At 35.7% G+C, this 17,174-nt stretch overlaps 1 protein-coding gene across 1 annotated transcript; it reads right to left on the bottom strand.

Moving 5' to 3' along the window:
- Nucleotides 1–7,498: 7,498 nt before the first annotated feature.
- On the bottom strand, nucleotides 7,499–12,486 carry LOC114204414 (beta-defensin 110). Its single transcript, XM_028097531.1, has 2 exons — nucleotides 12,432–12,486; nucleotides 7,499–7,647 (listed from the first exon to the last, which is right to left on the bottom strand). The coding sequence occupies exons 1-2, from the start codon at nucleotides 12,484–12,486 to the stop codon at nucleotides 7,499–7,501; spliced, it is 204 nt and encodes a 67-aa protein (XP_027953332.1).
- Between the last annotated feature and the right edge of the window lie 4,688 nt (nucleotides 12,487–17,174).

The following is a 17,174-nucleotide window of genomic DNA, read 5'->3' as shown; positions in this document are numbered from 1 at the left end:
AGTTTCTTCATGAAATTGAGGTTCTTGTAAAATTTTAAAATTATAATGGGATAAAATATGTAAACTTCTATAATGTTAAAAAAATGAATAAGCCTTCAAAATCAGGTTACTCTCATAGGCTTTGTTTTGACTTTCCATCTGGATTTATACTTAAAACTGACCTCAAATGAAGCAGTGTTATTAGCATGTATGGCTTGTTATAGTGACAACACAAACCTCTAGTCTTAAAGCTACTTTAGGTCAGGTCCACTGTTTGCCTTGTTCACTGATTTATTTCAACATGTAGTAAAATGCCTGAAGCATACATACTCAATAAATGTGTAAATGCCTGACAAAATGATTGAGTGAAAGAGTTTGGTATCAGAGATCGATATTTAGTTGGTATTTTATACTGGAAAACTCTCTGGACTTTATTACAATCTCTCCATCAGTTAGGTCCTATATGAGCAAATGACTTAACCCCTGTACTGATTTCTTCAACTGTAAATTGTGTTGAATCATGTCTACTTCAGATGGTTATGTGGCAATCACATGAGATAAGAGATAATAAAATGTCCTGTAGCCCACAATTAGTATAGTAAGTTTATTGTCATTAATATGAGTTGTTTATAGATTTGTGTCAGCTTTAAAAGAAAACCTTTATTAAATCACTGATTTTTCTTCACTTTCACTATTATATGAAGAGAATACCTTCTCTTGTGATTCATACACACACATTTAAGTAAGCAACTATTTGTACTTGGCCCTGTACTAGATGTAGATGCAAAAATGAATAAAATAATTAAGCTCACCACCCCCAAGAGTAAACCAATGCTTTTTGGGAAATGGGGGCATAGAAATGGTACAATTCACTTGTAAAGACAATCCTGAGAGATGAATAAAATGTTCTCAAGCATAAAATAAAGAGTCGTACACTGGAAAAGTCTATTTTACTATTACTACTACCACAACCATTATTAAAAGCTATGCTCTAGGGATGGCTGGGTGGCTCAGTCAGTTAAGCATCTTCCTTTGGCTCAGGTCATGATCTCAGGGTCCTGGGATTGAGTCCTGCATCGGGCTCCCTGCTCAGCAGAGAGCTTGCTTCTCCCTCCCCCCTGCTTATGTGCACACACACTCTCTCTCTTTCCCTCAAATAAATAAATAAAATCTTTTTTAAAAAAAGGCTATGCTTTATTAAGTGTCCATTAGGTTTCAGGTTCCTTACTAAACAAGTAGTATTCATTATCTGATTTAATGCTCTAATAACCTTATCAGATAGGTATAACAATTCTCATTTCACTCATAAGAACAACTGAAGTAAAGAACTCTGCATAAGGTTTCAGAGGGAGTAGAAGGGGTTGGGCAGGCTTCAAAGTTAGTTATGTTTTGACTCCAAAGAATTGTACGTCCAACCATTTCACTGAAGAGGTGACTTTTAGTTGAACCTTGAAAAGCCAATAGCATATTTTCTAGGAATTGAGGGGAAGCACTTTTAAGCCGTGTGTGTGTGTGTGTGTGTGTGTGTTTGTGTGTGTGTGTGTGTGTGTTTGGAGTGAAGTGATATGGATATGGACACAGAGTTCAGAAAACACAGGGAAGGTAAATTGGGCTCAGGTGTCAAAAGACCTCTATTAGCTGAGGAGCTGAATATTCTCATACATGGAGTGTGGTGAAACTATGGAAATGTTAGGCACCATCTTCCCTGTAAGGAAGGGATTAGAGGAAATTTTGCAGGTTGTGTAAATGTTGTTAGGACATTCTAAGTAAGAAATAATGAGAAAGATAATCAAGTTAATGGATTTCAAATAAAGAGGAGAAAGTGAGCTTGGGAGTTATTTGTGAATTAGAAGCAGCCCAATTTGGTAATTTTGGATCTGGGGGAAGAGTACCAGGAAGTAGAGCAGTGATGAGTGTTTTAGCCCTTGATGCTGTGCCCTGATGTTAACAATTAGTGAAACAGAGAATAAAAAGGGGGTGGGGGCAGACGTTAGCCTTTGTGAGTAAGATGAAATCTATTTTGGACATATCAGGATTAAAGAATTTGGAAACCATCCAGATAAGTAAGTTCCATAACTAGAAATAAATACAGTTTTGTGGTTTGGGAAGATTTGAGAAAAAAATATTTGCTGATAGCAGAAGTCACTACAGTGAACAAGATAATCTCAGGAAGACATACAAAACAAGAGAAGGGTTTCAGAGACAAAGTACTAGAGGCCACTGCATTTAAAAGACCATCAAATAATCGTCAGACAATTGTCAAAACAGTGACAAACTCTAGCAGTGTGCAAAGTCCACCAGATGAAGAATTAAAATAGGACTTTGGGTTTGTTTTTAGGAAAACACCGATCACATTAGCAAGAAGATTTTCAGTTAATTGACAGGTGGGTGAATGTATCAGCAAAGAGAGTGGAGACTGTAAATCTAGGCTGTTTTTCAAGAAGTTTGGTGAAGAATAGAATAAAGCTTAAAGGAAAAAAAAATCTCATGAAATCTGACTAATTTTACCTTTAACATCCCCAGAATCCTACCGTTCCTCATTGTTTTTATTGTTAGCACCCTGGACTGAACTACCACAATGTATTACTTATATTACAGTAATATCTTCTAACTCCTGAAAGCATTTCAGAGTTTTTTTTTTTTTAACGAAATTCAAGTCATGTTTTTCCTCTGGTTAAAACCCACTGGATTTCTCTCAGTATAGAGGACAAGATCCCTTCTCATTCCTAAAAATTCTGGGTAATCAGCCAACACTTTTCCTTTCAGACAAGCTCAAGCTCACTCAAGACTCTCCTCCTGACTCACTGTTCTCCGGTCCCCTTCACAGGCCTTCCCCTCAAATTTCATGTGAGCTCCCAGGATGCTTCTTGGTCTCTGTCAGTTTTTTGCTCAAGTGTTACCTTCTCAATAAGGGCCTCCCAAAAAATCCTATTTAAAATTTCATTTTTGAGTCCTTTAACTCTGATTTATCATCTTCTAACATAAATTTGCTTATTTATTATGTTTACTACTTGAATTTATCTCTACCTTTAGAATATGGGCTCCACAAAAATAAGAAATATTGTCTGTTTTGTTTATTGATGTGTCCCAATCTTATTACATTATGGCTTCACATAGTTGCTTTTCAAGGAGTATTTAATGAATTGGTAAATAAATGAGAGCGAGGGTGTGGAATGCAGTGTCTAACATATTGTCAATGTTATGAATTGACATTGCTCTTCTTGGGGGAAGATCCCATGTCTTACTCATTTGTTAACTCTATCAAATCTATCAAATTACTTAAAACTCAGTTTGTAATCAATAAATATCAGTTCCTTCAAACAGGAGCTGTAATTTTTTATTTTCTCATCCCCCACCCATAACATCATACCTGGGAAGAAGCAAGACCATTAGTCAAATGTCTGAATAAATAAATTACTATTTTGCAATTAAAGTTTGTTCTTGCCCAAGGACATTGACATAAAATAAATCCTGAAATGGAGTGGGTTTGAGTGTGTGGTATCGTCTGCTCCTAGTCCCATGCTGGAATTTGATGGTGATAGACCTCATTTCAACAGAATGCTTTTAACTGATTCGGGTGTGTATTGAGCTACTAACAACAACAAAAATACCCAACGCCTGATGGCGCCTATTTCATCAAAGTCACTGCTAATCCAGACTCATAGAAAACTAAAACTGAAGGAAAATACACAGTGTCATGGAAATTTCAGTTCTGGACCAAAGGAGAGAAAAAATGTAAAACTTTCAGCTCTTTAGAGCTAACTACAGTTACCCTGGAACAACGCAGGTCTTAGAGACATTGATGGCCCCTCCACTTTCCCACACAGTTGAAAATACACATATAATTTCTGACTCCCCCAAAACTTTACATATAACCTACTGTTAACTGGAAGCCTTATGGATACTGTAAAGTCAATTAACATGTACTATATATGCTATATGTATATAGTATTATATACTGTGTTCTTTTAAAAAAAAAGATTTTATTTATTTATTTGACAGAGAGAGAGCGCGCGCACAAGCAGGGGGAGTGGCAGGCAGAGAGAGAGAGGGAGAAGCAGGCTCCTGGAGGAGCAGGGAGTCCTGGGATCAAGATCTGAGCCAAAGGCAGACGCTTAACAACTGAGCCACCCAGGTGCCCCTATATACTGTATTCTTACAATAAAATAAGCTAGAGAAAATAAAATGCCATTAAGAAAATCATAAGGAAGGGAAAATACATTTATAATACTGTACTGTATCTAAAAAAAATCCACATATAAATGGATTCATGCACTTCAAATCCATGTTGTTCGAGGGTCAGCTGCAGTTTAATTTAAGATTATCTAGCTGTTCTATCAGTTAACCCAGTGAAAGTTACAATGCATGAGCAAGAAAATTGCCAGAAATCTTCCCTTATGTAAGTATTTACCTTTCTTTTTCTTTTCTTTCTTTTTTTTTTGTTGTTAACAAATTCTGAGGTCAATATGAATAATTAGTGATACCTCTTTCTCTCTAAGGAAATAGGGTGCAGAACTTTATCAAAAGGGCTTCTAGAATGGTTAGTCAATATCACATACAGCACACAGTTAAAAGATTTCTTCAGGGAAGAATATTAATTTCATAGTTGATGCCCGTAGGTTTATATTCTCCTTCAAGTTTGTCATATTTGTTCCTTGGGCTGAAGAAAGGCTGGTGGCTTGCATATACACTGGACCACACAAGGGGAGACCAGCTCAGAAATGTAGATGGTTTTGGTTTTCTCTGTCAAGCACTGAGGAGGAGGGTCTACCAGGAGAGATTAGTCCATATGCAGAGATGCGTCAGGTATCTTCCAGAAAAACCTCTTATCATCTACCACTTCTTGGTGGCCAGTAAAAAACTGCTTCTCAGTTCTACATTATAGGTCTTGATATCTTAGGTAAGATAAAAGTCAAACATTTCATTTCTTCTCAGCATGACTAATATGTTTATTATTCAAATGTTGGGCTAATTTTTTTTCCCAGGGACACCAATATATCTCTATCCCATATGTAATAAAATATGAAAATTTAAATAGATAGTTTTCATAAGACACAGAAAATGTGCTACCTGAAAACATTATTGTTTTAATTTTTAAATTTCTGTGAGAATTAGTACTTAATTATAAACCAGTGGTTCTAAATCAGGAGTAATTTTGCCTCCAAAGGGGATTTTTTTTTAATTTTTTAAAAAGATTTTTATTTATTTATTCATTTATTTATTTATTTACTTATTTATTTATTTGAAAAAGAGAGAGAGAAAGAGCACGGGTGGGGAAGAGGGGCAGAGGGAGAGGGGGAGGGAGAAGGAGTCTCCCCACTGAGCAGGGAGCCCAGCCAGTATTCTATCCCAAGACCCCAGATCATGACCTGAGCTGAAGGCAGACACTTAACAAACTGAGCCACCCAGGCACCCTCCAACGGGGATTTTTGACAATGTAGGTAGATATTTTTGATTGTCACAATTAGGGGAAGGGGTGTATTGGCATCTGGTGGGTAAAGGCTAGGAATGCTAAGAAACATCCTATTGCTAAAGATACAATGCTTAGGATAGCTGCCACAGCAAAGAATTGTCTGGATCAAAATTTCAAGAGTTCTCAGGTTGAAAAATTTTGTTTAAATAAATACTGTAAAAATACTTTTGAAGATATTTATACTGCAAAGGAACACATTGAGAACTCAGGGTCTATTTTAAGTTATTAAAATATATGAAAGATAATGCACATGAGGCTCCAATGTGTGCTTAGCAAGTAATTGCCTCATAATGGGAAGTCAAATTGTTTTAAAAATAAAAAAGTAAACATTCCCTTATGATGGAAATATATCCAGAAACTTTATATAAATAGAGAAAAATTATTTCTTTCTCTTTGTGTGTCACCAAAATAGATAATGCTTAGTATGAACATGGACCCTTCTATCTCACATCTACATTTAGAAGATGTAATGAGATGTCATAATAAAAACATCAAGAGAGGTAGCAAATGGCAACTACACTTGTGGTAGGCACTTTGTAACATACAGAATTTTCCAATCACTATATTGTACACCTGAAACTAATATAATATTGTATGTCAATTATACTTAAAAGTAAAAGAAAGAAAAGGAAGAGAGGGGGAAGGAAGGTAGGAAGGAAGGAAGGAAGGAAGGAAGGAAGGAAGGAAGGAAGGAAGGAAAGAAAGAAAAAATATATCCAGAGGGTAACTGGGGTCTGGAAATTCTTTGACTTCTCATCTCCTCTGAGTCCAAGTCTGGCTCATATATATCCACTCAATAAATTTCATTTTACTTGTTAAATTATCAAAATTATATTCCATTTTATTTGGGGGGAAGGCAAGTTTCTGTTTTACTGCTATGCTTTGCCACTGATGATTTTTTTTTCAAAAATAATCCCAAATGAATATCAATAACTGAGCTGTATTCCTAAGCTCGTAAAAGAAGCAGAATGTGCATTTTCAAATAGCAACTGTATAATACAGATGAATTGTTGAAAGTGTTGTACTGTAAAATACTGTGGTCCCTCAGAGGAAATAACAAGAGCAACTCAGGCAGAGTGGAGCTGAAGAGCGCAGGTTACTCCACCTTTCTGTTGCTGTGTGTCTCCTCAGAAAGGATCATCTCAGGACTGAGGAGCTGAACTCAGTTGTTAGCCATAATTTCTGTCTTTGTCAAAAAATGTAATTACATATAGTCTCTTCTTCATGGAATTCTTCCCTTCCATTTTTTCTCCCTCTTCTATTTCCTGATACACATTTTTTCTCCACTAAACAATAAATAAGGACAGAGATGTCGGGGTAGCGCAGTCAGCTAGCATCCAACTCTTGGTTTCAGCTCAGGTCATGATCTCAGGGTCTTGAGATCAAGCCCTTCATCCAGCTCCACACTCAGTGCAGAGTCTGTTTGAGATTCTCTCTCCCTTTCCCTCTGCTCCTCCCACTGGTGCTCTCTCTCTTTCAAATAAATAATCTTTTAAAAAATAATAAATAAGGACAGAAATTGGAACTGATTGTGATTACCTTTGTTTTTCTGTTCTTATATTAATCCTTCTCTTACTTCAGCTCTTTCTCTCATGAGCAGGATCTGCACTCTCTCTATATATATAGTCTCACAAACCCTGTGGTTATATATTTTCATAGCATAATCTATAGAGCAATGGTTAATGATAAAATGACAGCACATTTCCATTGGAGGCTTGCATCTCAGAATGTTTCTCCCATTTCTTTGACTTAGGGATTCTTACAACATTACTTATGTCAACCAACACAAAGCGCATAGAACTTTTGAAGAGTTATTGGGGAACTTGCATGAAATAAATCTGCTGACTTCTGGCACCAAGAGATCAAGAGAAAATGCAATGTAAAGGCACCAGATACATGTGTGACATAGAACCACTTCTGAATGGCTCAATATTAAATTTTATTTAATTTGAGATACACAGGCCTTGAAGGATATTCTGGGAAGACTTAGTAACACTGGTCCTCTCTTCTTGGAGCATGTATCTCTTTCTTGTCTTCTGTAAAGTTTTACTTCTGCAAGCAGCAATGGGTTCCAGGTCGTATGCAGAAAGCAATCCTAATTTCACTTTCATGGCACTCAACTCTACATCGGCCATTACCCTTTCTGCACTCTCTCCTCAAATCCAAGCTACCATATTGGGGATATTTCTTTTTGGCTGTAAGAAGGAAAGAATGACTGAAATTAGCAACTTAACTGTGACACACCCATATTTTAAAAGGAGAAAGTCCAAGAAGTAAAAGATTTTTGTGTAGGTCAAAAAATATGTCCCCCTTCTAATTAATGATGGAAAATCTTATTGAGCAACGTTTAAGTGAACGTACCTGAAAATCAGGGTCTTGTACTTAAGTTAGGTCCAGGGGAAATCCTGAAAATCAGAAAGTGTCTTGGACCTGAGTTAGGTGTGGCAGCTTGCTTCCTTACAAGTGACTGTATAGTAATTCAAGGATAGTTCCCCAAATCAACAGTTCAAAGCGTGTTCATAATTGACCTCTCAGGCTTAGTCTCTACAATTATCCAATTGCATTTGAGCTCTCCCTTTTCTGCTCTCACAAACATTATTTAGACAAAACATTGTACTTTTTGGGTTCTTCAAGAGATTTCTACTGCAGCTTGATTTTACTTTTCCAAAATGTTGAGAGAGAGGCAATGTTAAGCAATTTGTCTGAATTCCTACAATTCCCCGGGGTATTTTGGAATTTACTTCCACCAAGAAATTATCTAACTTATACACATGTCTGATAATAGCACTGATTTAAAAAATGGGAATGGTTAGAGGGTGAGGCCATTGTTGGCCATTACAAGATTGCTAACATTACCAGTGCTCTGAACTACATGTTTTATCTTGTAGCTTGGAGATTGACTTTCACTTAAAGTTTATATTTATGGTAGTTGGAGATATTTGGGGAATTGGGACATGTTGGTCTGATAGGTTGTAAGATTCATTCCAAGCCAAATATATTTTAATTTTATATTTCACAATATGTGCTGGCCCATGAGTTTTCAGAATCCCTATGTTTTCAAGTATTTTTTTTATACACATTACTTTTGATAACTAATCACCTTACTCATGTGGTGAGATTGAGGGGAACTGGTGTGGGAGAATTCTAAATACTGCTGATTGCTGACCAAAGGGCAGACTCAAATATTTTTGTATACTCGTGGTATGAAAGCAAATAAATTTTGCCACTAATTTCAACCATTAATTAGGTTTGGTGTTCTAATCAGTCCCTTTAAAGACCAGGCCTTTCTACCTAGACATTCTGTCTGCATTTCCAAAAGTTTGGTGGTGAGTAGTGATACTTCTTAATGAATACCTAGACTCAGAGCTACATTATCTATAGTATTGGTATAAATAGTTGATTTAAAACCTAACTCTTCTATTAAAATTACCTCTCTTCTAACTATAATTGAAACAATGCAGAATATGATACAATTTACAGCAGAAAAAATAGTTACTTTGCACAGATTAAATGTTAATTCCTAAATGTCATTTTTTATTGTATAACTTCTAAAGAGTTACTATTACCAAGCCCATGGATGATTTGCCAGTGACAGAAACCTGAATTATATTCACTTTAGACATGAGGACTGTCACACTTGTCACACTGTATTCCACCCTAAACTGACCTCATTCCTTCTTTTATTCATTGGTTGTCTTATATCACCTTCCTAAAACTATTATCTTCTTTCTTCTCATTTTGAGCTCTAAGTATAAGTATTCCCCAAGCTTGTGTCTTTGGATTGCTGATCTTCATCTTTGCAAGCCCCCACCCACTCATTCCACTATGAGGCATACTCCGTGTTAAGCTCTAACTCAATCCCTAGTGCAGGGTTTCTCATCCTAAACTCTATTGACCTTTTGAGTTGGACAGTTCTTTGCTGTGGGATGCTATCCTGTTCATTGAAGAATGTTTAGCAGCATCCTTGGCTTCTATTCCTTAGATACCAGCAGTACCAGTTGTGACAACCTAAAAGTTCCCCAGACATTGCCTAATATCTCCTTGGGGGTAAAGTTGCCTCTAATTGAAAATACTGTTTTCAGTGATTAAAATTACTGTTCTAGTGATGCCGTGATAAGCCAAACATATTGTTTTCAGCCTCAGATACATTGTTCAAATACCATCTTCTCTCTGAAGTCTCTTTTGGTCATTTTCAGGGAAGTAAGCTCTCCATTGCTCTCACAAAGCACTTCATATGTATCATTCAGACTGCATCTATTAACATGTTCACATGCTAGGGAATTCCTTTAAACAATATACAAAGTTTTACTTAATATATAAGCTAGAAATGGGCAAGATATTTCCTAAAATATATTTCAACCGATAATTTATTTTTATTTTCACTCACCTGCCATTTTGTTCTTTAAGCTACCATTAACCTTGTTGGAAACGGGGGAAAATCATGACTGTTCTTTCAGCACAAAACCATACTACCCTAAGGGCACCTTGGTGGTTCAGTCGGTTGGGTGTCTGCCTTTGCTCAGGTCATGATCCTGGGATCCTGAGATCAAGCCCCACATTGGGTTCCCTGCTCAGTGAGGAGTCTGGTTCTCCCTCTCCCTCTGACCCTCCACCCTGCTCATGCTCTCACTCACACTCTCTCTCAAATGAATAAATAAAAAATCTTTTCAAAAAACTATACTATTCTATATTCAAAGTACACGTTAGATTTAAAGAGAAGTGATTCTTGGCAATAACACTTTTTTTTTTTTTAGTTTGGCAGATGAAGTAAAACAATACATGAGAATGAAACAATACCTCAGTTCTAGACATTTGGTGCATTTATAGCCTCTAAAAATGAAGAGGAAATTTAAGTGACTTCAATGGAAATTTCCCAGTGTAGACAGTTGAATGGCTTTTATCTGGACATCTTTTCATCTGTAACTGTCCGAATGGAAAAAGAATGAGGTTTTCTACCTCAATTTTGAGTAAGGACTTTTATACTTTGCAAGTGAGATATAAAAAACAACTGAAGAACTCTAAAAGAACCATACATATGACATTTTATGCAGTTTAAGTCAGCAACCATATGTTGGTGAACTATAAGTTGAAAGACAATATCCTTATTGCTTTATTATTTTCTACAACGTCTATATTTCCTACCACATCTTTTCTAAATTTGTGGAAAAAATATGTATCTAGACATTTTTTTTTTAATTTGAGTTTTTTTGTCAGTAATGGTAGTTCTCTACAAGTTTGGTTGATGTGTGATTAACAAGGACAGTGGTCTTACTTTGAAAATACAAGAAAAAATATACAAAAAGTTAATAACACTAATGTTGTAATCTACGCTACTGTATCCCCAACTTGGTTTTTAATTTCTAAGTCTGCAGGACACATGATTTTTCAGTTTGTTGATAAATGCATGAATAGCTTTAATTATTGGTAGGAGCACATGATATAGCTGTTACGAAGAAAAAAAATAAGTGACTAAAACAGAAAAATGCTTGATATAGTGATCTAGTTATGCTAGCTATTGTTGAAATTAAAAGAAGAGAAAAGATTTATCACATGTTAAAAGCTGTATGAATCTGTATAGAATTTCTTTTTGGCCCTTTCTAGAACTGGAAAAAAAATTCAGAGATCCTTTTGAATTTTTGAATGGAGGGAATTTTTGAATGGAGAGAAAGGAAGTTATTCTCTTAGTAAGACAAACAATTAATTGTATTTCTTTGTTACTTCAATGATGCTTGATCTGATCTCTATTTAGAATTTTATCCACTTGCAACTTTTAAATGATAATTTAGCAGTTTATTATGTAAACATTGTATACATTTTTAGATTGCCACGATGGACTCCATAATATTTACAATGAAAGAACAAGTTATTTACTCTCCTAGCCTTCTATTATAATTTCTATTGGGCCTAAAGAAATCAGTCAGGTACTAAAAAAGGAATATTTTCCTGAGAAGTAGAGAATTTGAGCCTAATTTTAGTGCCAATTAGGTAGACTTAAACTAATCCTTTCATCTTAATCTCTTTAAAAAGAAGGTAGTAGACTCAATGATCTCTTCTTTTCCAAAATGTATTATTCTATTTCTGTACAATTCACGCTTAAACATTAACTCAGGAGGAGAAACTCTTGTTACATACCTGATGTGAACAGGTAGCCTTTGAGGGTGGAAAAAAAATCTCATGAAAAACATAGCTTGTGTACAAGGTATTACACTCAATATCCATGTGATCTGTAGCACTCAGAGAGAAAAGTAGTGACCAGAAATATAGAAAGGCAGGCCAACAACGGACATGATTTGCCTGAGATTTGCCTCATGATTGCATGAGAACAGAACAGTAAGAAAGGTTTCTGCTTATTGAAGGTTGTAGGTATAGGTTAAAAAGAAGCAAAAGGTAAATAGATCTTTCTCTAGCACTGAACCATTTATCCCTTACCGGTTGATTATGCTAAAGAACATTTTTTTCCCAGTAAAAATAGATTCTAACAAATTGCTTCATGATAAAGCTGATGAGACTAATGTATAGATCTAATTGTTTTTTTTTATTATTATGTTATGTTAGTCACCATAGAGTACATCATTAGTTTTTGATGTAGTGTTCCATGATTCATTGTGTATAACACCCAGTGTTCCATGCAATATGTGCCCTCCTTGTTTTGAAATCAGTTTAGATATATAGAAGAGTTGCAAAGGTAATAGAGGTGAAACTCCCAATATGGTAACATCTCACGTAACCATGCTTACATTATCAAAACTAAGAAATAAACATTGGTATAATACTATCAAATTTTATTCACATTTCACCAGTTTTCCCACTACTGTCTTTAAATTTTTTTTTCCATTCGGGGGTCCAAGCCAGAATACCGCATTGCAGTTAGTATGAAAATCTTTTAATCCTTATGTTATTACCATACTTTTAACAAGAAACAACTTGTGTCTTCTCAAATTCATTAGCACAAATAAGCCCATAAACATTTTCATGTTACCTGGTAAAATTGTGACCCAAAAGAGCAGAATAAAGAAAAAGAGATGAATCTTCATGGTGGAGTTTCTTAGGGGAAAAAAAAAAAATGTGTCACCAGATCTTTTTCAAGTCAGGGGTTTCCAAATAAGAAAACAGAGAATGCTTTTATTTATAGATTCTCCTGGGAAGTGATTTTAACTACTGAGGCTTATCAATAGTGAGAACATTTGTATGCTTGGTTGAATTGTGCCATGCTCAAAGAACACAGTCACAAGAATTATTACTAAATTTTCCCCATAAAAGTAAAACCCACTTGTGTTACCTTAAATAGACTCTCCTGGAAATACAAACTTTAAGACACTTGTAGAGGAAATGTGTTTGGATTGCTAAAACATCAGGGTGGAAGTGTTATGGCAATACATTCCTCTATTATATGTTACATATGATGCCAAATATTCTAATATTTTAGTATTAAATTACTGAATGTCTGAAACATTGGATTTTATAGTTATAAGTTTCCATTGAGATTTTGTTTACAGATGAGAACCAGGGAGGTTGAATGATTTATTTCAATTCATACACTATGTAATTATTTAAATGTAACGTGATCAAGAAATTCTGGATTCACTGATGAGTATGGGAAATACTGTACACAATAGATTTTTAAGTATGACTTATGAATTCCTTATAATAAATCATCTGATTTCACAATTCTAATGTCTAATGTTTTTAATTCTGTTGATGGAACTGGAAGTGTATTCTGATCCAATTTGCATATTGCCCACATCTATTATTTCAGACATAGGAGGAAAAGCTGGAAGTTTTACACAATACCCAGAAGCTGATGCTGTAAACAGAGAACAACTAATTGATCCTCTCCTACCACCCAGTCAAGAGATTTTCTAGGACAATCGTTCTTAAACTTTAGCTACATCACAATCTCCTAGAGGGCTTGTTAAAAACAAATTGCAAGGCCCCACCTCCAGCATTTCTGATTTAGTAGGTCTAGAATGGAACCTAACAATTGCATTTCTAACAAGATCCTGGAAAGCTAAGACTGCTAGAAGGGGCCACATATTACTCAGGAAACCTGATTCATTCATTCTATTAACCATCAGAGAAAATGAATCCCAGGGTCATAGAACTTATGTCACAGATGAGTAAAGAATGTGAGGCTGCTTAGGGATAATCAGACCCTCTCATGTTACAGGTGAGAAAAGTGAAATCAAAAGAGATTAACTTACTTGCTTAGCATTCCTTATCCTTTACCAAAAAAAAATGTTTCAAATGATAAAGTACAAATGGAAACTGGATTTAAATCAAATGTGAGGAACTTGACTTAGCTATACTTTTTTCTGGAAAAGAAAAAAAACCTGAAAATTCAGCCTCAGCTGATAGGAGGAAGACCTCTTCAGTGTGTCACCATGCAATATTTATTCGACAAATAGTTATTGAGCAGTAAAATTTGCCAAGGTGGAATTTGCTATAAGCTGATGGTGTATGAAAAAAACAAAACAAAACAAAACAGAGTTTGAATATTAATGTTGGAGGGTGACATCAACCAGAGTGGTGGGGTAAAGACCTCTGAGAATCTGCCCCTCAGTCAAAGCAATGAAAAAAAAGAAACTGTTGAAAACTGTCAGAATTAACGTTTTCAGAACTCTGAAAATTAACAAAAGGCTTGGAGCAACTCAGAGTCCTAATTCAAGAAAAATGTCTCAACCTATTTATTTATTCTTTTTAAATTAAATTTTTAATCATTTTATTAAAATATTTTAATTCCATATTGAAATATTGATTATGATTTTCACATATTCTTTTTTTTTAAGATTTTATATTTTATTTGACAGAGAGAGCAAGAGAGCATAAGCAGGGGGAGCAGTAGAAGGAGAGGGAGATGCAGGCAGCGGAGCGCGAACAGTGAGCCTGATGTGAGGCTCGATCCCAGCAGCCTGGGATCATGACCTGAGCAGAAGGCAGACGCTTAACCATCTGAGCCACCCACATGCCTCGGTTTTCATGTATTCTGACAATATTTTTTCTCTGTTGTCTATTAGGATGATAAGCTCATGTTTATGTTTTTTCTCGGGTGGATTTGCATCATATGTGATTATACATTTTGATACAAAAGTAGGTAGTTTGATATTTTTTCAGTTCCACGATCCCTTTGCACTGAAATGATAAGTATTACTATATCCAACCCGAGTAAGATACATTAATATATGCAATTAATTTGCATTTACTGTTATGAGGACACAATAAAGTGTGACCTGTCAAAAAGTGTTGCTAGTTATGCATGCATCTCATTTGTTTGCTGTGATAATATTTATTATAAATGTTTAAGTATTTTACAATATTGCATATAAAGATGTGAAAATTTTAAAGCATATACCTAAACTAGGGGTGAACTGTATATAGTCCATGTGTGCAGGAAATATATGCCAGTACAGAATTAAATGTGCTAGGATTTTATTAGGGGAAATACCTGTAGGAGGAAAAGAAGGGAGTTAGGAAAGTTTAGGAGAGCATCAGACTGGGATGTGAAGCTGATCGTGAGTGAAGTAGACAAAAACATCTGGATGAATGCATCCCTAGGCTCCTGTGTAAATGACAAAAAGTTCAGCAAAGCCATAAAGGACTACTCCCCACAAAATCAGCAATCCAAGGAATCCTGTGTCTCTCAGGAAAGTGTCCACTTTAGTAATCTTGCTGCAACCTGTGAAGGGTGTGGCCTCAGCACAAATGCAGAGATTTATTTCAAAGTCTATCAGCTGGGGGCTGTGATCAATTACAGTCACATTTCACGGCTATCTAAATTTCCCCTTTATGTCATGTAAATTTATTTCTCCACCTAGATTTGAGGAGCAGCTCCTCCATGATTCCTTTGAATCCTTCTTGAAGGCAAACTTAGAAGATATTAGTGAGCTAAATCTTAGCCTCTATCACTATTATTGATTGCTGGGTCTCAAATGGTACTTACCCTCTCCCTCCTCTACTGTCCATCCTAAATACACTTCACCCTAGCTAGCACATCAGGAGGTTTGGTGGCTTTTCTGGGGATGTGATATAAGCCTTACTCCTTATAAGTTTGAAACCCTTGATAATAATACATTTTAATTGAGTGTTCCTGCACATATTTATAAACAATTATAATGGAGCAAGGAAATACCGCAAGTGTTCTATACATCTGACTCTTCAATTTTCTTGCATTTGTTCCAGATCACCCACGGGGACATCTGCTTTTGCCATGTAAAGGGTCTGAAATCATCTGAATCTAGAATCTTTCATTTGTTAACTTCAAAGTTGTTTCTGAAGAGACCATGACAGGGTGGGTCTACTGAAAGATTGTTCTTAAAAGTTATGCCTCCTCAAAATTTTCCGACTGCCTAGGGTTCAACATGATCTCTTTGTAGCCACTAACTCCATGGCAGATGAAACTGGCTTTTGGAACTACACTGCCATAGAATAAATTCTCTCTGTGTGTGAATGAAGTCATCCAAGGAAGACTCAATGCAAGTTTACCATGTACCTTCATGACAGTTATTTGGCATTGCTCAAGCTTTAATATTAAATTGTATTTCTTTATTCATTACAAAGATATAAGAGCAGATGTTCTCACCTCTGAATGATGCTAGGGAATGATCTCGTTCTAGCTTCATATATCTGTTCCATTCTGTCATCCGTTGTTTATAACAGTCTTATATGATGGCATAGAAAATGTCGCAGATCCAGGGCAGAAAGAAATATTTTCCTGTTCATTACAGATCATTTTCCTCTGCCCATTAAGCCTTTTGCAATTCACATCCACAGCCATATTGCTATGGTGGTTTTTTTCTAGTTCTGGCTACTAGAAAATAGGAACAGATGAAATCTATAATCCAGCCATGGCATGTGAAATATCCTGAGCCCTGTGGATTTAGAGCAGGGGTCAGGAAACAGCCTCAGGCCAAATTGGCCCATTGACTGTTTTTATGAATAAAGTTTTTGGAACACAGCCCCACCCATTTGTTTATATGTTGTCTAGGCTGCCTCTGTTCATGGCAAAGTAGATTGCAGCAGAGCTAGCTGTTGCCTGTAAACCCCAAAATATTTACTATCTGAAATTTCACCTTTACAGAAAAAGTTCTCCAACCCTTGATTTAGGCTTTTGCATTAATACTATAGAGTATTTTCAGGAGAGAAAAATGACAGCACACCCCAAGATTACAACTTTGATTCTTATCTCTTCATCTCTACATCCTGAATTCCTCTTTCATCCTCCTCAGTTATTATTAATTCAACAACTACTTACTAAGAATCTACCAAATGTTAAGTTTGGTTTCAGGATCCATTGAAGACAAAAACAATAGGGTCCGTGCCCTTTGCTTCAGTATTATCCCTTCTCTGAAAGTTTTCCTGGAAGTTTCTCACAAACATGACTGCCTCTTCCTTTGCCTTCCCTTGGCTCTTTATTTGTTTCACTCATTCTGCTTTTATGTCATTGTATCTGTGTTAGGTTCTTGGATCCAAAAAGAGGATCTGTAATGAGCAAAATTATTGCAATCTCTAATTTTGATTTTGTCACTCATCTGTATTTTCTCCTTCAGGTTTAATAATTATATCTTCCTTGAAACGGACCAGAAAATTGTGAAAATCTTTCCAACACAACACTAACTTGTCATGATAAGAAATATATATCAAAGTTATACAAAATTGTGACAGGCCTTTGGAAATTTTACAAGATGACAAGGAGGTTGAAATTAAAACTTCAGGGGCACCTGGGTGG

The sequence above is a fragment of the Eumetopias jubatus genome, unplaced genomic scaffold, assembly GCF_037043125.1.
Source record: "Eumetopias jubatus isolate StellerSeaLion01/CBP00866 unplaced genomic scaffold, mEumJub1_p1.0 scaffold_6, whole genome shotgun sequence".
Lineage (NCBI taxonomy): Eukaryota > Metazoa > Chordata > Mammalia > Carnivora > Otariidae > Eumetopias > Eumetopias jubatus.
The sequence above is the reverse complement of the archived record's forward strand: the minus strand, read 5'-3'. Positions and strand labels throughout refer to the sequence as shown.